Source organism: Electrona antarctica, assembly GCF_951216825.1.
Source record: "Electrona antarctica genome assembly, chromosome: 5".
Lineage (NCBI taxonomy): Eukaryota > Metazoa > Chordata > Actinopteri > Myctophiformes > Myctophidae > Electrona > Electrona antarctica.
Window position 1 is genome coordinate 43,525,766 of NC_136810.1, and position 20,209 is coordinate 43,545,974.

At 38.8% G+C, this 20,209-nt stretch overlaps 1 protein-coding gene across 1 annotated transcript in view; it reads left to right on the top strand.

Moving 5' to 3' along the window:
* The window catches only part of LOC306923997 (uncharacterized protein), a gene marked incomplete at both ends in the record, with an annotated part of 59,729 nt that overhangs the window by 17,057 nt on the left and 22,463 nt on the right, over positions 1-20,209 (top strand). The window contains 16 exons of the mRNA XM_079502341.1: positions 4,984-5,257; positions 6,682-6,840; positions 7,176-7,205; positions 8,187-8,216; positions 8,926-8,955; positions 9,250-9,279; positions 10,590-10,619; positions 11,243-11,272; positions 12,646-12,675; positions 13,346-13,375; positions 13,737-13,766; positions 14,454-14,483; positions 15,155-15,184; positions 15,630-15,659; positions 16,194-16,223; positions 16,954-17,002. Of these exons, the coding sequence (XP_079358467.1) occupies positions 4,984-5,257; positions 6,682-6,840; positions 7,176-7,205; positions 8,187-8,216; positions 8,926-8,955; positions 9,250-9,279; positions 10,590-10,619; positions 11,243-11,272; positions 12,646-12,675; positions 13,346-13,375; positions 13,737-13,766; positions 14,454-14,483; positions 15,155-15,184; positions 15,630-15,659; positions 16,194-16,223; positions 16,954-17,002 (872 nt within the window). The remainder of the gene's footprint in view (positions 1-4,983; positions 5,258-6,681; positions 6,841-7,175; positions 7,206-8,186; positions 8,217-8,925; positions 8,956-9,249; positions 9,280-10,589; positions 10,620-11,242; positions 11,273-12,645; positions 12,676-13,345; positions 13,376-13,736; positions 13,767-14,453; positions 14,484-15,154; positions 15,185-15,629; positions 15,660-16,193; positions 16,224-16,953; positions 17,003-20,209) is intronic.

Here is a 20,209-nt window from a genome sequence, read left to right on the forward strand (position 1 = left end):
CATTTTTGAACAACACAGATTTTCTATTATGTGGGGTCCCTGGCACAAATTATTTTCAAATAGGGGGTCCCGCAGCCAAATACACATTAATGTCGAGGTCCTTGACATGAACTTTTGAGAGCCACTGCCTACACACATGTGAATTACTGTAAAAATCCGTGAATACCTCACCGTACTGTACTGTATGAATAATTGTTCATAGATGTTGAGATGTAAGATTTGTTTAACGTTCAGGTTGAGTTCTCTTACTTGGTTTGATGAGTTCTACTTGTAGCCTACATGTATTGATCATGCATTTAATACGGAAATGTAAATAACACGTATTCTTAAACTATATAACATAATACGTTTCATAGAGAAGGGATTGCTTGGATGATATAATGGAATACATTCTTGTCATGAGAATAAATGTATTTTCATGAGATGGACAAAAACAAAAGATTAAGGCCATACAACTGTTAAGTGTAATGGAAATAATCAGGGCAGCTATGTTTGTTTTTAATGTTCATTCTTTAAGCATAAACCAGATATTTATTTTTTGATGATTGTATTTAAAAACATGCTATATTACTGCCAAATCTTTGCAAACAAATAAAGCGTGTTTTGCAAAATAAAACGTATATTCACAAACGTGTTGTGTTTTGCAAATGAAATGCATATCCTAAAACAAAAGTGTCGTGATTTTAACGCCCTTACATTCCCATCAGAATCTAGACACACATTCCCCAATAGAGGGTATGCGCATGCATAAAGTGAATGGCAGATCGAGTGGCAGATTGAGTGGCAAATCGAGTGACAAAGTGATTTTAATGTTGTTTAAAGTCATTTAATGCAATCAAATAGGACCTTTCTGTTTGGATGTATGGGCTGTCGAGGCCAGAAAGTAGTTTTTTGCCACTCAGTAGGCGTTCCCGCATAACTTCCGGGTATGGTGATGATGTCACACGCATACCCTCTATACCATATGCAATTCATGTGTGTGGAAAGAAATGGGTCTTTGTTGTATCATATCATATGGTTTTAGATAACACTGTTTAACGACGTCTAAAGAAGTTTCATTTTCATCTATTTGTTTTCTTGGACGGAACAATACATACAAAAATAGATAGGATTTTGCATGAAATGCCAATTTTCATCATGAAAGTATGAAGTAACATAGAAAACAGAGCATACAGTTGTACATTATACTCACCATAAATAATACAAAATAATTACAAAACGCAGTTACAAGTTAGCAAAGGATCTAAAGTTAATCTGTGACCAATGCCATGCAGTGTTTTTCATGGTTGCATGATTGGCGCTCTAGTAACCAATTTCTTACACAAAGTTTAAAAGCAGTGAACCACCAACAGTCAACAGAACGGTGGCTGGTGGACTGGTGCTTCCACCACCAACAGTCAACAGAACAGTAACGGTAGCTGGTGGACTGGTGCTTCCACCACCAACAGTCAACAGAACAGTAGCTGGTGGACTGGTGCTTCCACCACCAACAGTCAACAGAACAGTAGCTGGTGGACTGGTGCTTCCACCACCAACAGTCAACAGAACGGTAGCTGGTGGACTGGTGCTTCCACCACCAACAGTCAACAGAACAGTTAGCGGTAGCTGGTGGACTGGTGCTTCCACCACCAACAGTCAACAGAACGGTAGCTGGTGGACTGGTGCTTCCACCACCAACAGTCAACAGAACAGTAGCTGGTGGACTGGTGCTTCCACCACCAACAGTCAACAGAACAGTAGCTGGTGGACTGGTGCTTCCACCACCAACAGTCAACAGAACGGTAGCTGGTGGACTGGTGCTTCCACCACCAACAGTCAACAGAACAGTTAGCGGTAGCTGGTGGACTGGTGCTTCCACCACCAACAGTCAACAGAACGGTAGCTGGTGGACTGGTGCTTCCACCACCAACAGTCAACAGAACAGTAGCTGGTGGACTGGTGCTTCCACCACCAACAGTCAACAGAACAGTAGCTGGTGGACTGGTGCTTCCACCACCAACAGTCAACAGAACAGTAGCTGGTGGACTGGTGCTTCCACCACCAACAGTCAACAGAACGGTAGCTGGTGGACTGGTGCTTCCACCACCAACAGTCAACAGAACGGTAGCTGGTGGACTGGTGCTTCCACCACCAACAGTCAACAGAACAGTAGCTTGCGGACTGGTGCTTCCACCAGTCCACCAGTCAACAGAATGGTAGCTGGTGGACTGGTGCTTCCACCACCAACAGTCAACAGAACATCCGTCTGAAAGTGTCCCCTCTAGAGGTCTAGACTATCTAGTCGCCATTACGTCACTTCAATTATCAGATAAGACAACCTTTGCCTTGAACTGTGAACTGTGGCCTACAGGCTTTGTGAAGCAGTGGCATGCCGTGGGCTTGTAAAGCTGCTATTTCTGGTGCATGGTGCTATTTTTGACACCCGCCTTTTTTTTTCTGGTGATTGAATACTGCCCTCCGAGTATGTGATTTTTCATTTACTGTTTTCATTTATTTTTATTTCTTTTGGAAAATGTGGCAGACTCTGCTGCACGACGGAGGAAGGAAAGAATAAAAAAAAATATTAAAAATAAATGAAAACAGTAAATGAAAAACCACGGCCCCCTCGTGTATTAGAAGGACAATATCGGTCACCAGAAAAAATAAGGTCAGGTGTTTTTGATGAATCTGTCATGGTTAAAGTGGAGTTTGAAGTTACAATGGGTTTGTATAGGAAGATAAAATTAATATCAAATATCTAAATACTGAATCAAGCAACTTAAAAACTGTCTGAGGTGTTCACATAAACCTGACTAGCTGATAAAATGACCAAAACGTTTTTTGAAAGTGAAATATCCCTTTAAATAGCCTACTTGTATACTCGCAATGAATTGAGAATATATGAACGTTTAATTATATTACAGAAGAAAATGAACTTTTACACAATGTTCTAATTTTTGAAGTGAAGTAAAAAGTGAATGTATGAAGCTAGGTAGAAAATGGGTGAAGTGGTCCTTTAACAATGAAAATGTCTCATGCATATAACTGTGCCAGGAGTCTGCTTTCCCTAGCCTGACACTCAGTCTGCTTTCCCTAGCCTGACACTCAGTCTGCTTTCCCTAGCCTGACACTCAGTCTGCTTTCCCTAGCCTGACACTCAGTCTAAAAAATGTTTTAATGGTAGCGATTCAGGGCTGCATGGAGCCAGGCTATGCTTTCCCTGCACAGCATCCACAATGGAGGGATATTTGCTAGGGTTTACATCAGAGGTTCCCAACCACTGGTACTGGTACTGTACCACTAGTGGTACTTTAACCCCCTCTGGTGGTACTTTTTAAAGACAAAAGTGGAATAAAAAATAGTTAGTACAGGTAGTTCGTCTGACCAAGCAATTGGTTGAAATAGGCTATCCAGACATGGGCATGACTGACAGCACACCTAGCCGTTAAATAGAAGTTTTGAGAACGGTAAAAATCACATTAGAAATATCATCAGTTGTGCTGATTAGTGATTTAATAGACTGAGTTTTGTCAGAGCAGCAACATTATTGACGATATTCAGACTACGGCCATCTTGCCAGCAAGGTGCTAACTAGGTGCAACTTCCCATTGGCAGCCCATTCATCCAAACAGAAAGGTCCTATCTAATTGTATTAAACAACGTCGAACTCACCAACATTGCAGCTGTAGGCTGTACGGAAAGCTTGAATTATCCTCTTTCAATCTGTAAAGTTTTTGTTTCATAAAAAAACACTGTAGACATGTTATGATCCTTCCTGTCAAGAAATTATGTGCAGGTAATTTTTTTCCTAAGTGTCAGAGTTTGGGAGTGCTCGTTGGATATCACTCACAGCCCTGCATACCACCTGTTTTGAATTTGCACATAATTCAGGTGGCAGCAGGAGGTTGCTTTACTAAAAACGAGTGCTTCCAAACTCCAATACTTAGGAAAAAAAATCACCTGCAAGGAATTTCTTGACAGGAAGTAGCTCATAACAAGTCTGCAAACACTTTGCAGATAGAAAGAGGATAATTAAAGCTTTTCGCACAGCTGCAATGTTGGTGAGTTTGACGCTGTTTAATACAATCAGATAGGACTTTTCTGTTTGGATGAATGGCCGTGGGCTGTCAATGGAAGTTGCACCTAGAATAGCACCAAGCCCCCTAGGCTCTCCAATGTTGAGGCGCTCGGCCCTAGAGGTAAGAGCGGGGACTGCAGGCGGACCCGTGCAGTTATGACGAGGAAACCCTGTGCAGCTGGGGTTTAACATTGAGCGCCTGTTTACACTTCCGCATTTTGGACAAATCGGGAAAAAAACGCCACTGAGCAACTTCCACTGAAATGAATAGCGGGGGGGCGGGGCTGTCGCTCCGGTTCAGTCTCTATCCTTTTAATACTATATGAATTGCACCTTGCTGGCAAGATGGCCGCGGTATATCGTGACTGAATGACTGAATATCGTCAATTGGCTTAGGAATGGAACAAAAAGGGCAGGTATACGCTCCTGTATTTTAACTAAATGAACAAATAAATAATACATTTATTATGGTGGTACATGGAGAGCCAAATATTTTCAGTATAGAAGGTTTGGGAAGCAATGGTTACATGACCAAGCAAAGTTCAATAGAGCCACCTCACCCTCACTGTATACATTATATACAGTATAGGGCTGGGGAATATATACGACAATGCATGTGACATATGACTAGATAGCGTATGGGATATCGGATATCAGGATGAGGCAAAAGTGTTGTCTCTCCCGCTTTCGAAATGTGTCAAAACTAGCAAAGAATTGCTGATCTACAGACTCATAACATGTCTTGTAGATTGCCTAGCATTTTCATACATAACCCAATTTGATATTTTATTTTGTCCATATCCCCCCCAGCCCGACATTTAACATCGGATAACATGGTTATTTTCACACGGCATCAACAAGTCCAGACAAAGGTTTTTTTTTAGAATCGGCCTCAGGTCTAAAATGGCTAATCGTCTGTTTTTCAGCTGTAGCAGACATGGTACTGGAAGACGTAGATTCGGACCAGGAAGAACCGCTCAAACAAGAAGCATCACACACGCAACCGCTCAAATCCGTCAGCTCCGTGCGGTCTGCGCAGATGTCGGAGCCGGAGCTGGTGGTGGAAGAAGCCCCAGAGGACGCTAAAGAAAGCACCAAAGCCTCGGTGGACGCTGGGACTGACACGGGCCGATGGACGCCGTTCATCGACAGCATCAAGAAGGAGGCCGAGGGGGTCGCCATGGCAACCATGGAAGAACGGTATAAGAGTGACTTTCTATAGCAGGGGTGTCCAAACGTGTTTCAAAGGGGGTCATATTAGAAAATATTAAAACAACCAAGGGCCAACTACATCTCAAGGTCAAGGTAAACTCTATTGTCCACAAGGGAAATTTGTCTTGGGCTTTCACCCCAGCTACAGCCACACATAAAACATCAATGACAAACAAAAATACATTACAGAGGAAGACACAACATTACACAATTGCACACATGATGTGGATAATCTAGCCTCACACAGTTACTGCTGTTTCAGAGCCTCGTTCAACATCTTAGTTGATGCTGGTACAAACGATTTCTTAAATCTGATGTACTTCCACTTTGGTTCTTTGTATCTTCTCCCAGAGGGCAGAAGTACAAACTCGCCATTTAAAACATGGGTAACATCACTGACGATTCTCCTGACATAATGTACCTTCGGACTATAACAAAGTCACATATGCATCACATTTAAATTATTCTAATTAACTATCATCATCAATATTTAATATCAATGGTCTTTTGTCCGGTGTGTGCTGTGAACAAAAAGTGTAACTCCTTTCCTTGCCTTTTTTCAGTCATATGACACATTACCAAATTTAACCAGACGAGCAAGGTAAAGAAAACAAAATTGAAATACAAGGAACAAAGAATCCTGACAAATGATATATTCAGGTGTGAAGCTGAGGGCCATATAAAACTGGTCCCAGGGCCTCATTTGGCCCGCAGACCGCACTTTGGACACCCCTGCTCTATAGCGACGGGTTCCCACCCCCCTATTTGAACCCATCTACAAGCTCACATCGCGAGCTTGTAGATCTGCTATTTTCAAATGGCCGAAATGTATATAGGGCTGAAGTGGTTAATATATGTTTTGTAATAATAATCAAAATCTACAAAGTAACTATAGTAACAAAAGTTGTCAAAAGAAAGTGTAGTGGAGTAAAAGTACAGCACATTTGACATACTCAATTAAAGCACAAATACCTCAGAATTGTAATTAAGTACAGTACTTAAACCCATTTAGACCTGAGGACGATTCTACAAATGTCTTCTAAATCCTGTCAGTTTTCTGAAAAACCCATGTTTCTATGTCAGTCGTTCTCAAACATTTTCATATCAAGGACCCCCAAAAATATATGTAATTGGCTGCTGACTCCCAATCTGAAAATGTGTTGTTCCAGCGACCCCCAGAAGGAAAGATTTGAGCTAAAAATGTTTGCTCTAAAAGAATATATATTCAAAGATTTGCACCACATTTTCACGATAAAAAAAGAATAGCAGATCTACAAGCTTGTAGTGCGGCACTCTGTGCAGCGCTATGAGCTTGTAGATCTGCTTTTTTCAATAGCTAAAGTATAACATAATGCACCATAAAACACCAAAAGGGGTTCCCGTCCAGAAGGTTGTCTCCTCTGTCTGTGTAGTTTGCAGGAGGAGCGCGTGGAGATGACTCGCCTGGCGGAGGAGGTGGCGAGGCAGGCGGCCGAGAGAGCCATCAAGGAGCTGACGGAGGAAGCCTCCATCAAGCTCTCCATGGGCAGCCGGGAGCTCCTGGAAGAGGAGCCCGAGGAGACCGAGGCCGAGTAAGACACTCTCATATCTATCTCTGCTCCACCTTAACTCCAAAATGTTCATAAACAAATTGTTGAGGGACTAGTGAAGAAGAGATCCAGTAGAACTAACACAAGTCATTTTATGTTTGGTTGTGCTCGCGTGTTGCGCTATGAAAATAGCAGCGTGTTGTGAAATAAAACTAGAATTTTCAGACTATGACTAAAACGAAACAAAATTTGCTTTTTCAAAATCAACACTACAATGGTGTGGCTTCTCAACAAGAGCCTTGTGGAGAAGTGACACCGTGACCACGCGTGCGTGCGTCCGTGTATCTCTAACAGAGACTGTGATTGTGTGTATGCAGGTTGCAGGAGATTCCACAGGAAGAGACAGAGTAAGAACATAAAGCATGCTGCTCTTTTCTATTCATTCTCTCTTTATAAAAACTAAGCTATGTTGACTATAACTGTAGCCTCGGAAACCCAGATGTTTTCATTGCAAGAAAGAAAAGAAAAAAGGTCAATTGTGGCATACAGTAGCGCAAACAGGTCTCTCTCTATCTATACAAATAAAGGTGCTATACAAATAAAGTTAATAACTGTGACTAAGTGTAGTGTACTGACAATTTCGTTAAACAAATAAAAACTAGACTAAAATTGTTGAGGGATAGCAAAAATAACTGCAGTGTACAGGACGACACACCAACTGGAAATCCTCACTGACAAATGAACTCAAACTAAAGAAAATAAAATACAATCACATGTTGCATTTACAAAGTGCTATCAAACACCACATCTTCAGAAAAATAAACAAAAACAGAAAATAGTCAAACATAACACATGTGGTTAATAAACCTACATTCAATACAGTATATTAGTTCCCAGACTCCACAGGATCAGTTTACAGCTCCCAGCTCAATCACAGCTTCACAATAACAATCTGTTAACATCCAATGAAAACCAAAACATTACAATGTAAAACTTAACAGTGTACCTCCATACATGTGTGCGTGCGTGTATCTCTAACAGAGACTGTGATTGTGTGTGTGCAGGGTGCAGGAGATTCCACAGGAAGAGACAGAGTAAGAACATAAAGCATGCTGCTCTTTTCTATTCATTCATTCATTTCTATGAAAATATCAGCGTGTTGTGAAATAAAACTAGACTAAAGGTAAAACATTTCAGATGACTAAAATATTACTAAAACTTAACAGAATTTTCAGACTATGACTAAAACTAAATCAAAATTTGCTTTTTCAAAATCAACACTACAATGGTGTGGCTTCTCAACAAGAGCCTTGTTGAGAAGTGACACCGTGACCACGCGTGCGTGCGTCCGTGTATCTCTAACAGAGACTGTGATTGTGTGTATGCAGGTTGCAGGAGATTCCACAGGAAGAGACAGAGTAAGAACATAAAGCATGCTGCTCTTTTCTATTCATTCTCTCTTTATAAAAACTAAGCTATGTTGACTATAACTGTAGCCTCGGAAACCCAGATGTTTTCATTTCCAGGAAGAAAAGAAAAAAAGTCTGGGCAAAAACCCATTCAATTGTGGCATACAGTAGCGCAAGTCTCTCTCTATCGATACAAATAAAGGTGCTATACAAATAAAGTTAATAACTTTGTGTACTGACAATTTCCTTAAACAAATAAAAACTAGACTAAAATTGTTGAGGGATTGCACAAATAACTGCAGTGTACAGGACGACACACCAACTGGAAATCCTCACTGACAAAATAACTCAAAGAAAAGAAAATACAATCACATGTTGCATTTACAAAGTGCTATCAAACACCACATCTTCAGAAAAATAAACAAAAACAGAAAATAGTCACACATAACAGATGTGGTTAATAAACCTACATTCAATACAGTATCTTAGTTCCCAGACTCCACAGGATCAGTTTACAGCTCCCAGCTCAATCACAGCTTCACAAGAATAATCTGTTAACATCCAATGAAAACCAAAACATTACAATGTAAAACTTAACAGTGTACCTCCATAGTCCATACGTGCGTGCGTGCGTGCGTGCGTGCGTGCGTGCGTGCGTGCGTGCGTGCGTGCGTGCGTGCGTGTATCTCTAACAGAGACTGTGATTGTGTGTATGCAGGGTGCAGGAGATTCCACAGGAAGAGACAGAGTAAGAACATAAAGCATGCTGCTCTTTTCTATTCATTCATTCATTTCTATGAAAATATCAGCGTGTTGTGAAATAAAACTAGACTAAAGGTAAAACATTTCAGATGACTAAAATATTACTAAAACTTAACAGAATTTTCAGACTATGACTAAAACTAAATAAAAATTAGCTTTTTCAAAATCAACACTACAATGGTGTGGCTTCTCAACAAGAGCCTTGTTGAGAAGTGACACCGTGACCACGCGTGCGTGCGTCCGTGTATCTCTAACAGAGACTGTGATTGTGTGTATGCAGGTTGCAGGAGATTCCACAGGAAGAGACAGAGTAAGAACATAAAGCATGCTGCTCTTTTCTATTTATTCTCTCTTTATAAAAACTAAGCTATGTTGACTATAACTGTAGCCTCGGAAACCCAGATGTTTTCATTTCCAGGAAGAAAAGAAAAAAAGTCTGGGCAAAAACCCATTCAATTGTGGCATACAGTAGCGCAAGTCTCTCTCTATCGATACAAATAAAGGTGCTATACAAATAAAGTTAATAACTTTGTGTACTGACAATTTCCTTAAACAAATAAAAACTAGACTAAGTGTTGAGGGATTGCACAAATAACTGCAGTGTACAGGACGACACACCAACTGGAAATCCTCACTGACAAAATAACTCAAAGAAAAGAAAATACAATCACATGTTGCATTTACAAAGTGCTATCAAACACCACATCTTCAGAAAAATAAACAAAAACAGAAAATAGTCACACATAACAGATGTGGTTAATAAACCTACATTCAATACAGTATCTTAGTTCCCAGACTCCACAGGATCAGTTTACAGCTCCCAGCTCAATCACAGCTTCACAAGAATAATCTGTTAACATCCAATGAAAACCAAAACATTACAATGTAAAATTTAACAGTGTACCTCCATAGTCCATACGTGCTATGCTCTTTTATTTCTATCAATTCTCTCTTTATAAAAACTAAGTTATGTTGACTATATAAAAACATCTGGGTTTCCGAGGCTACAGTTATAACTGTAGCCTCGGAAACCCAGATGTTTTTATTTCCAGGAAGAAAAAAAAGTCTGGGCAAAAACCCATTCAATTGTGGCATACAGTAGCGCAAGCGGGTCTCTCTCTATCTACAGTATACAAATAAAGGTGCTATACAAATAAAGATTATTATTATTATTATTATTATTAGACTATGTTTAGACTATTTTTCACAGACGAAAACCAAATAAAAGCTAAGCTATGTTGACTATACAGTAACTGTGACTAAGTGTACTGACAATTTCGTTAAACAAATAAAAACTAGACAAATTGTTGAGGGACTAGTGAAGAAGAGATCCAGTAGAACTAACAAAGTAATTTTATGTTTGAATGTGCTCGCGTGTTGTGCTATGAAAATAGCAGCGTGTTGTGAAATAAAACTAGACTAAAGGTAAAACATTTCAGATGACTAAAATATTACTAAAACTTTCAGACTATGACTAAAACTAAATCAAAATTTGCTTTTTCAAAATCAACACTACAATGGTGTGGCTTCTCAACAAGAGCCTTGTTGAGAAGTGACACCGTGACCACGCGTGCGTGGGTCTGTGTATCTCTAACAGAGACTGTGATTGTGTGTATGCAGGTTGCAGGAGATTCCACAGGAAGAGACAGAGTAAGAACATAAAGCATGCTGCTCTTTTCTATTCATTCTCTCTTTATAAAAACTAAGCTATGTTGACTATATAAAAACATCTGGGTTTCCGAGGCTACAGTTATAACTGTAGCCTCGGAAACCCAGATGTTTTTTTTTCCAGGAAGAAAAAAAAGTCTGGGCAAAAACCCATTCAATTGTGGCATACAGTAGCGCATACGGGTCTCTCTCTATCTACAGTATACTACGTCTACAGGACGAAAACCAAATAAAAGCTAAGCTATGTTGACTATACAGTAACTGTGACTAAGTGTACTGACAATTTCGTTAAACAAATAAAAACTAGACAGATTGTTGAGGGACTAGTGAAGAAGAGATCCAGTAGAACTAACAAGGTCATTTTATGTTTGGTTGTGCTCGCGTGTTGTGCTATGAAAATAGCAGCGTGTTGTGAAATAAATTGACTAAAGGTAAAACATTTCAGATGACTAAAATATTACTAAAACTTAACAGAATTTGCTTTTTCAAAATCAACACTACAATGGTGTGGCTTCTCAACAAGAGCCTTGTTGAGAAGTGACACCGTGACCACGCGTGCATGCGTGTGTGTATCTCTAACAGAGACTGTGATTGTGTGTATGCAGGTTGCAGGAGATTCCACAGGAAGAGACAGAGTAAGAACATAAAGCATGCTGCTCTTTTCTATTCATTCTCTCTTTATAAAAACTAAGCTATGTTGACTATAACTGTAGCCTTGGAAACCCAGATGTTTTTATTTCCAGGAAGAAAAAAAGTCTGGGCAAAAACCCATTCAATTGTGGCATACAGTAGCGCAAACGGGTCTCTCTCTATCTATACAAATAAAGGTGCTATACAAATAAAGTGAATAACTGTGACTAAGTGTAGTGTACTGCCAATTTCGTTAAACAAATAAAAACTTGACTAAAATTGTTGAGGGATTGCAAAAATAACTGCAGTGTACAGGACGACACACCAACTGGAAATCCTCACTGACAAATGAACACAAACAAAAGAAAAGAAAATACAATCACATTTACAAAGTGCTATCAAACACCACATCTTCAGAAAAATAAACAAAAACAGAAAATAGTCAAACATAACACATGTGGTTAATAAACCTACATTCAATACAGTATCTTAGTTCCCAGACTCCACAGGATCAGTTTACAGCTCCCAGCTCAATCACAGCTTCACAACAATTATCTGTTAACATCCAATGAAAACCAAAACATTACAATGTAAAACGTAACAGTGTACCTCCATACATGTGTGCGTGCGTGTATCTCTAACAGAGACTGTGATTGTGTGTATGCAGGGTGCAGGAGATTCCACAGGAAGAAACAGAGTAAGAACATAAAGCATGCTGCTCTTTTCTATTCATTCTCTCTTTATAAAAACTAAGCTATGTTGACTATAACTGTAGCCTTGGAAACCCAGATGTTTTTATTTCCAGGAAGAAATAAAAAAGTCTGGGCAAAAACCCATTCAATTGTGGCATACAGTAGCGCAAACGGGTCTCTCTCTATCTATACAAATAAAGGTGCTATTTATAAAGATTATTATTATTATTATTATTATTATTATTATTTTTAGACTATTTTTCACGGACGAAAACCAAATAAAAGCTAAGATATGTTGACTATACAGTAACTGTGACTAAGTGTACTGACAATTTCGTTAAACAAATAAAAACTAGACAAATTGTTGAGGGACTAGTGAAGAAGAGATCCAGTAGAACTAACCAAGTAATTTTATGTTTGGTTGTGCTCGCATTTGTGCTATGAAAATAGCAGCGTGTTGTGAAATATAACTAGACTAAAGGTAAAACATTTCAGATGACTAAAATATTACCAAAACTTAACAGAATTTTCAGACTATGACTAAAACTAAATCAAAATTTGCTTTTTCAAAATCAACACTACAATGGTGTGGCTTCTCAACAAGAGCCTTGTTGAGAAGTGACACCGTGACCACGCGTGCGTGCGTCCGTGTATCTCTAACAGAGACTGTGATTGTGTGTATGCAGGTTGCAGGAGATTCCACAGGAAGAGACAGAGTAAGAACATAAAGCATGCTGCTCTTTTCTATTCATTCTCTCTTTATAAAAACTAAGCAATGTTGACTATAACTGTAGCCTTGGAAATCCAGATGTTTTCATTGCAAGGAAGAAAAGAAAAAAGGTCAGGGCAAAAACCCATTCAATTGTGGCATACAGTAGCACAAGTCTCTCTCTATCTATACAAATAAAGGTGCTATACAAATAAAGTTAATAACTGTGACTAAGTGTAGTGTACTGACAATTTCGTTAAACAAATAAAAACTAGACTACAATTTTTGAGGGATTGCAAAAATAACTGCAGTGAACAGGACGACACACCAACTGGAAATCCTCACTGACAAATGAACACAAACAAAAGAAAAGAAAATACAATCACATGTTGCATTTACAAAGTGCTATCAAACACCACATCTTCAGAAAAATAAACAAAAACTGAAAATAGTCAAACATAACACATGTGGTTAATAAACCTACATTCAATACAGTATCTTAGTTCCCAGACTCCACAGGATCAGTTTACAGCTCCCAGCTCAATCACAGCTTCACAATAACAATCTGTTAACATCCAAAGAAAACCAAAACATTACAATGTAAAACTTAACAGTGTACCTCCATACGTGTGTGCGGGCGTGTATCTCTAACAGAGACTGTGATTGTGTGTATGCAGGGTGCAGGAGATTCCACAGGAAGAGACAGAGTAAGAACACATCATTTTATGTTTGGTTGTGCTCGCGTGTTGCGCTATGAAAATAGCAGCGTGTTGTGATTGTGAAATAAAACTAGACTAAATGTAAAACATTTCAGATGACTAAAATATTACTAAAACTTAACAGAAGTTTCAGAATATGACTAAAACTAAATAAAAATTTGCTTTTTCAAAATCAACACTACAATGGTGTGGCTTCTCAACAAGAGCCTTGTTGAGAAGTGACACTACACCACCATGAATTAAACACTTTCGACCTGGCCTCTCGTGTTTCTACTATGCGTGCGTGCGTGCGTGCGTGCGTGCGTGCGTGTATGTATCTCTAACAGAGACTGTGATTGTGTGTATGCAGGGTGCAGGAGATTCCACAGGAAGAGACAGAGTAAGAACATAAAGCATGCTGCTCTTTTCTATTCATTCTCTCTTTATAAAAACTAAGTTATGTTGACTATATAAAAACATCTGGGTTTCCGAGGCTACAGTTATAACTGTAGCCTCAGAAACCCAGATGTTTTTATTTCCAGGAAGAAAAAAAAAGTCTGTGCAAAAATCCATTCAATTGTGGCATACAGTAGCGCAAGCGGGTCTCTCTCTACAAATAAAGATTATTATTATTATTATTATTATTATTAGACTATTTTTAGACTATTTTTCACGGACGAAAACCAAATAAAAGCTAAGCTATGTTGACTATACAGTAACTGTGACTAAGTGTACTGACAATTTCGTTAAACAAATAAAAACTAGACAAATTGTTGAGGGACTAGTGAAGAAGAGTTCCAGTAGAACTAACAAAGTCATTTTATGTTTGGTTGTGCTTGCGTGTTGCGCTATGAAAATAGCAGCGTGTTGTGAAATAAAACTAGACTAAAGGTAAAACATTTCAGATGACTAAAATATTACTAAAACCTAACAGAATTTTCAGACTATGACTAAAACTAAATCAAAATTTGCTTTTTAAAAATCAACACGGTGTGGCTCAACAAGAGCCTTGTTGAGAAGTGACACCGTGACCATGCGTTCGTGCGTGCGTGTATCTCTAACAGAGACTGTGATTGTGTGTATGCAGGTTGCAGGAGATTCCACAGGAAGAGACAGAGTAAGAACATAAAGCATGCTGCTCTTTTCTATTCATTCTCTCTTTATAAAAACTAAGTTATGTTGAATAACTGTAGCCTTGGAAACCCAGATGTTTTTATTTCCAGGAAGAAGAAAAAAAGTCTGTGCAAAAACCCATTCAATTGTGGCATACAGTAGCGCAAACGGGTCTCTCTCTATCTATACAAATAAAGGTGCTATACAAATAAAGTTAATAACTGTGACTAAGTGTAGTGTACTGACAATTTCGTTAAACAAATAAAAACTAGACTAAAATTTTTGAGGGATTGCAAAAATAACTGCAGTGAACAGGACGACACACCAACTGGAAATCCTCACTGACAAATGAACACTAACAAAATAAAAGAAAATACAATCACATGTTGCATTTACAAAGTGCTATCAAACACCACATCTTCAGAAAAATGAACAAAAACAGAAAATAGACAAACATAACACATTTAGGTTAATAAACCTACATTCAATACAGTATCTTAGTTCCCAGACTCCACAGGATCAGTTTACAGCTCCCAGCTCAATCACAGCTTCACAATAACAATCTGTTAACATCCAATGAAAACCAAAACATTACAATGTAAAACTTAACAGTGTACCTCCATACATGTGTGCGGGCGTGTATCTCTAACAGAGACTGTGATTGTGTGTATGCAGGGTGCAGGAGATTCCACAGGAAGAAACAGAGTAAGAACATAAAGCATGCTGCTCTTTTCTATTCATTCTCTCTTTATAAAAACTAAGCTATGTTGACTATAACTGTAGCCTCGGAAACCCAGAGGTTTTTATTTCCAGGAAGAAAAAAAAAAGTCTGTGCAAAAACCCATTCAATTGTGGCATACAGTAGCGCAAGTCTCTCTATAGGTGCTATACAAATAAAGTTAATAACTGTGACTAAGTGTAGTGTACTGACAATTTCGTTAAACAAATAAAAACTAGACTAAAATTGTTGAGGGATTGCAAAAATAACTGCAGTGTAAAGGACGACACACCAACTGGGAATCCTCACTGACAATTGAACACAAACAAAATAAAAGAAAATACAATCACATGTTGCTTTTACAAAGTGCTATCAAACACTATCTACTATAAACTACTATCTCTAACAGAGACTGTGATTGTGTGTATGCAGGGTGCAGGAGATTCCACAGGAAGAGACAGAGTAAGAACATAAAGCATGCTGCTCTTTTCTATTCATTCTCTCTTTATAAAAACTAAGCTATGTTTTTATTTCCAGGAAGAAGAAAAAAGTCTGGGCAAAAACCCATTCAATTGTGGCATAAAGTAGCGCAGACGGGGCTCTCTATCTATACAAATAAAGATTATTATTATTATTAGACTAATTTTAGACTATTTTTCACAGACGAAAACCAAATAAAAGCTAAGCTATGTTGACTATACAGTAACTGAGACTAAGTGTACTGACAATTTCGTTAAACAAATAAAAACTAGACAAATTGTTGAGGGACTAGTGAAGAAGAGATCCAGTAGAACTAACAAAGTCATTTTATGTTTGGTTGTGCATTTTTTTTTAAATAGCAGCGTGTTGTGAAATAAAACTAGACTAAAGGTAAAACATTGCTTTTTCAAAATCAACACGATGCGGCTTCTCAACAAGAGCCTTGTTGAGAAGTGACACCGTGACCACGCATGCTTGAGTGTATCTCTAACAGAGACTGTGATTGTGTGTATGCAGGTTGCAGGAGATTCCACAGGAAGAGACAGAGTAAGAACATAAAGCATGCTGCTCTTTTCTATTCATTCTCTCTTTATAAAAACTAAGTTATATGTTTACTATAACTGTAGCCTCGGAAACCGAGGGGGGAAAAAAAGTCTGGGCAAAAACCCATTCAATTGTGTCATACAGTAGTGCAAACGGGTCTCTCTCTATCTATACAAATAAAGGTGCTATACAAATAAAGTTTATTAATTATTATTATTAATATTATTATTATTATTAGACTATTATTAGACTATTTTTAGACTATTTTTCACGGAAAAAAAACAAATAAAGGCTAAGCTATGTTGACTATAACTGTGACAATTTCGTTAAACGAATAAAAACTAGACAAATTGTTGAGGGACTAGTGAAGAGATCCAGTAGAACTAACAAGTCATTTTATGTTTGGTTGTGCTCGCATGTTGTGCTATGAAAATAGCAGCGTGTAAACTAGACTAAAGGTAAAACATTTCAGATGACTAAAATATTATTAAAACTTAACAGAACTTTCAGACTATGACTAAAACTAAATCAAAATTTGCTTTTTCAAAATCAACAATGGTGTGGCTTCTCGTGACACCGTGACCACACGACCATGAATGAAACACTTTCGACCTGGCCTCTTGCGTTTCTACTATGTGTGCGTGCGTGCGTGTGTGCGTGCGTGCGTGTGTGCGTGCGTGCGTGCGTGCGTGCTTACATGTATCTCTAACAGACTGTGTTTGTGTGTATGCAGGTTGCAGGAGATTCCACAGGAAGAGTTGAGTGAAGCAGATTCAAGGCCGGTTAGAACGAGAAGATCGTAAGAACATAAAGCATGCATGCTGCTCTTTTCTATTTCTTCTCTCTTTCTATTTGTCTATGTACTGTATTTATGTATTGGGTGAGGGTTGATCAATGCCAATGGTTCTCAAAGTGGGGTCCAGGCAGGGACCCTCAGCCCCTCTATAAGTGGGATTTTGTTCCCTTTGTACACTCTCAGATTTATGGGTGTCCTTGAAATTGAAACATTTTGAGAACCATGATCAATGCCAATCGCTGGCTCCATTAGTCAGCTCGATGGCTGCTCAGATTTCAAGCCTAGATAATCCACTCTATATACGTTCAATGTGATCTTTATTCTTACGTCTTGTGTGCAGGTACATAAGAGAGAGAGGGGGGGCGTGTGGTACAGTTTTTCCAGCTCTCTGATCACCTGTCTTGTGAATGTTTTTTTTGGTCGTCTGACGGTCTGTCACGCATCCCCCCTCCACTCAACACCCCCTCCCAGCTCCCACAGGGTCTCGTTATGAGATCTGCTGCGTGGCGTTAATCCTCGTAGCATCATTTTAACACCATAGCAACCACATTGCTTCCCTTGGTAACGGGCGATCCCCTCTCAACGGTTCCCCTGGTAACCGAAAGCACGCCTCCCACTTGTTTCCGTTGAGGTGCAGGGAAACGTCCTCGTTTTGTCAAAGTGGCATATGACAAATTATGATTTTTTTTGTCTTGTTTTATTTGCGTGTCGCATTTCTCGATGTGGCGGATTTCCCCTTTCGCGGGTGTTTATAGTCAAGGATGCTCAGGCCTACCTAATGCAGTTGTTATTTTCTGGTGAAAGTGAGTAGTTGTTCATTTGTTGCATTTTGGGTTTGAGTAGCCGATGCAGATCTATTATATTGGGCAACAACCCTGTAGCATATATTGTCATGCTTTGATTAATACATGAATAATGCAATTTGCTGCATGGGAGAAGCTTCTCTGTTAGGCAACAGGTGGAAAACATTATGCTGGCTGCAGATTACACACCTTCTGCAATTAGCATGGTATGGAGAGTGGTTTAAAATGGCGCTTGATCCTCCAGCATACCATACCAATCAAAATGTGTGATGGTTTACTTCAGTGATTCTTAACCTGTGCAGGCTGTGAGGACAATGCAAACAGGCAATCGGCAAAACTCTAAGATTGTAATAATAATATATTAATATAAAAATATATTGTTTCATAAAAGGTATTTTGTTTGAAGAATGAGTTTTCGTTGTGATACCGATAAATTGGGAACTTAATGTTATGTTATAGTTCCACTGATCCAAACGGGAACACAAATTAAACATGTTAATGGGGCTCACTCATATGACCACTTACTGTGACACGGTAGCCCAACTTGGTCACATTTTCAAGTGGGCCCTGGACTAGAAAAGATTGAGAATCACTGGTTTAGTTGTCTGTTGTTGGATTTGCATTTGAGCATGTTCACTTTTAGTGTTAGTGTTTTACTATTCTGCTCGCTGCAATTGAATTCATCCAAGGAATACATTCTGCAGATGTTTAACACGGTTTCTCTGTGTTTAGGTCTGATTCTATAGGGACATAAAGCAGACCTGAGAGGTCTGGAGGGTCCCTGGGCAGAAGATCAGACATGCATTTTGGCCCTAAACCATTCATTGCTTTATAAACCAACAATAGTACTGCTTTGAAAATGTTTAAAAAATATATACATTTGATATGTGATCATGATACACTTTCTTGGTATTATAAGCACTCGAGCAGCAATCCCGCTAAGCTGAACTGCAGCTGTTTTTGATTGATTGATTGATTGATTGTTTGTTTGATTATAACACGTTTGTTAACAGTACAGGTATAGTACAGTCAAAGGTTGTAATTTTGTACTAAATTCATCAGTAATACAATAGGATGTAGGTTACATACCGGTATAAACTCAATAGCGTGAAAGGGTATATTTTCAGACAAGGAGGGGTGGAGGTGGGGGATGTCGTATTGATTGATTGATTGATTGATTGATTGAATACTTTATTTGTCAGAAATGTAAACAGCACGAGCGCAACTCGTTTGCGATGTTTTTTGAAAACCTTATGACCATACCTAACACCATGCCAAAAATCTAAAACTTGTCACCAAGTGCATGATCTTGTGGATTTTGGACGAATTCGGCCAAAAGGATATATGCACGGGGAGTTTGAAGTTGATCAGTCAGACGATTCTCAATATAATGGATACACACACACACACACACACACACACACACACACACACACACACACACACACACATACACATTATGTGCATTCATGAAGAGATTTAGAATAGTCAATCTACAAACTTTCCGATCGTCTGTCTTCGGTCCACTGTCCAACTGTCTTGTCTTCTGTTCTGTCCTGCAGCAACGTGCAGCGCAGTGTTGAGGGAGAGGAAGAGGAAGAGGAAGAGGAGCAAGGGGAGGCTGTATCTTCTGTACAGTCTGAATCCGTAGTTATAAACTCTGTAGTACGCTTCTGTACGCACCGAAAACACAGCGAAGCCCGATGCCTCATCGCCATCGTCCCAACCTCGGAACTACCTGCAGAACCAGGTACAGCAGCGCTGCCCAAACCTTTTAGCTCAAGACCCCCCCCCCAAAAAAGGGGAAATAAATAGTTACATTGACCTAAACTAGTGAAAATATAGCAGATCTACAAGCAGGCTCTTACTTCATTTAAAAACATTTATTTTCTTAATTTATGGAATTTCTTACATGTTTCTTTGGTTTCTTCATGAAATTACAAAAAAGAAAAAAATCTTTGAATTTAGTTTTTAATTCCTGAAAGATTTTGCTTTAATGCAAACTTTTTTTTTCTTCTTTTTTTTTGACCAACTGTTTTATGATTTTTTTGAAATAATAATTAAAAACAAAATATAAAGGAACCCGTAAAAATGTGACCATGACCCACGGATGTTTGGGAACCAGTGAGGTAGAGAGCACTGCCTCCACAATGGAACCTTTGAACCCATTCAGGACGGGAACCCCTTTTGGTGTTTTAAACAATATGTTATACTTTAGCTATTGAAAAATAGCAGATCTACAAGCTCGGATCTTGTAGATCCGAATAGTTTTATTTTATTTTTTATAATTGACCTCAGATCTTAAATGGGTTAAACTTGACATTTTGAGGAAAAAAAAGAAAATCCACTATAAAAAAATGTCTGTGCTGCTGATAAATGTTTTTCGGTTC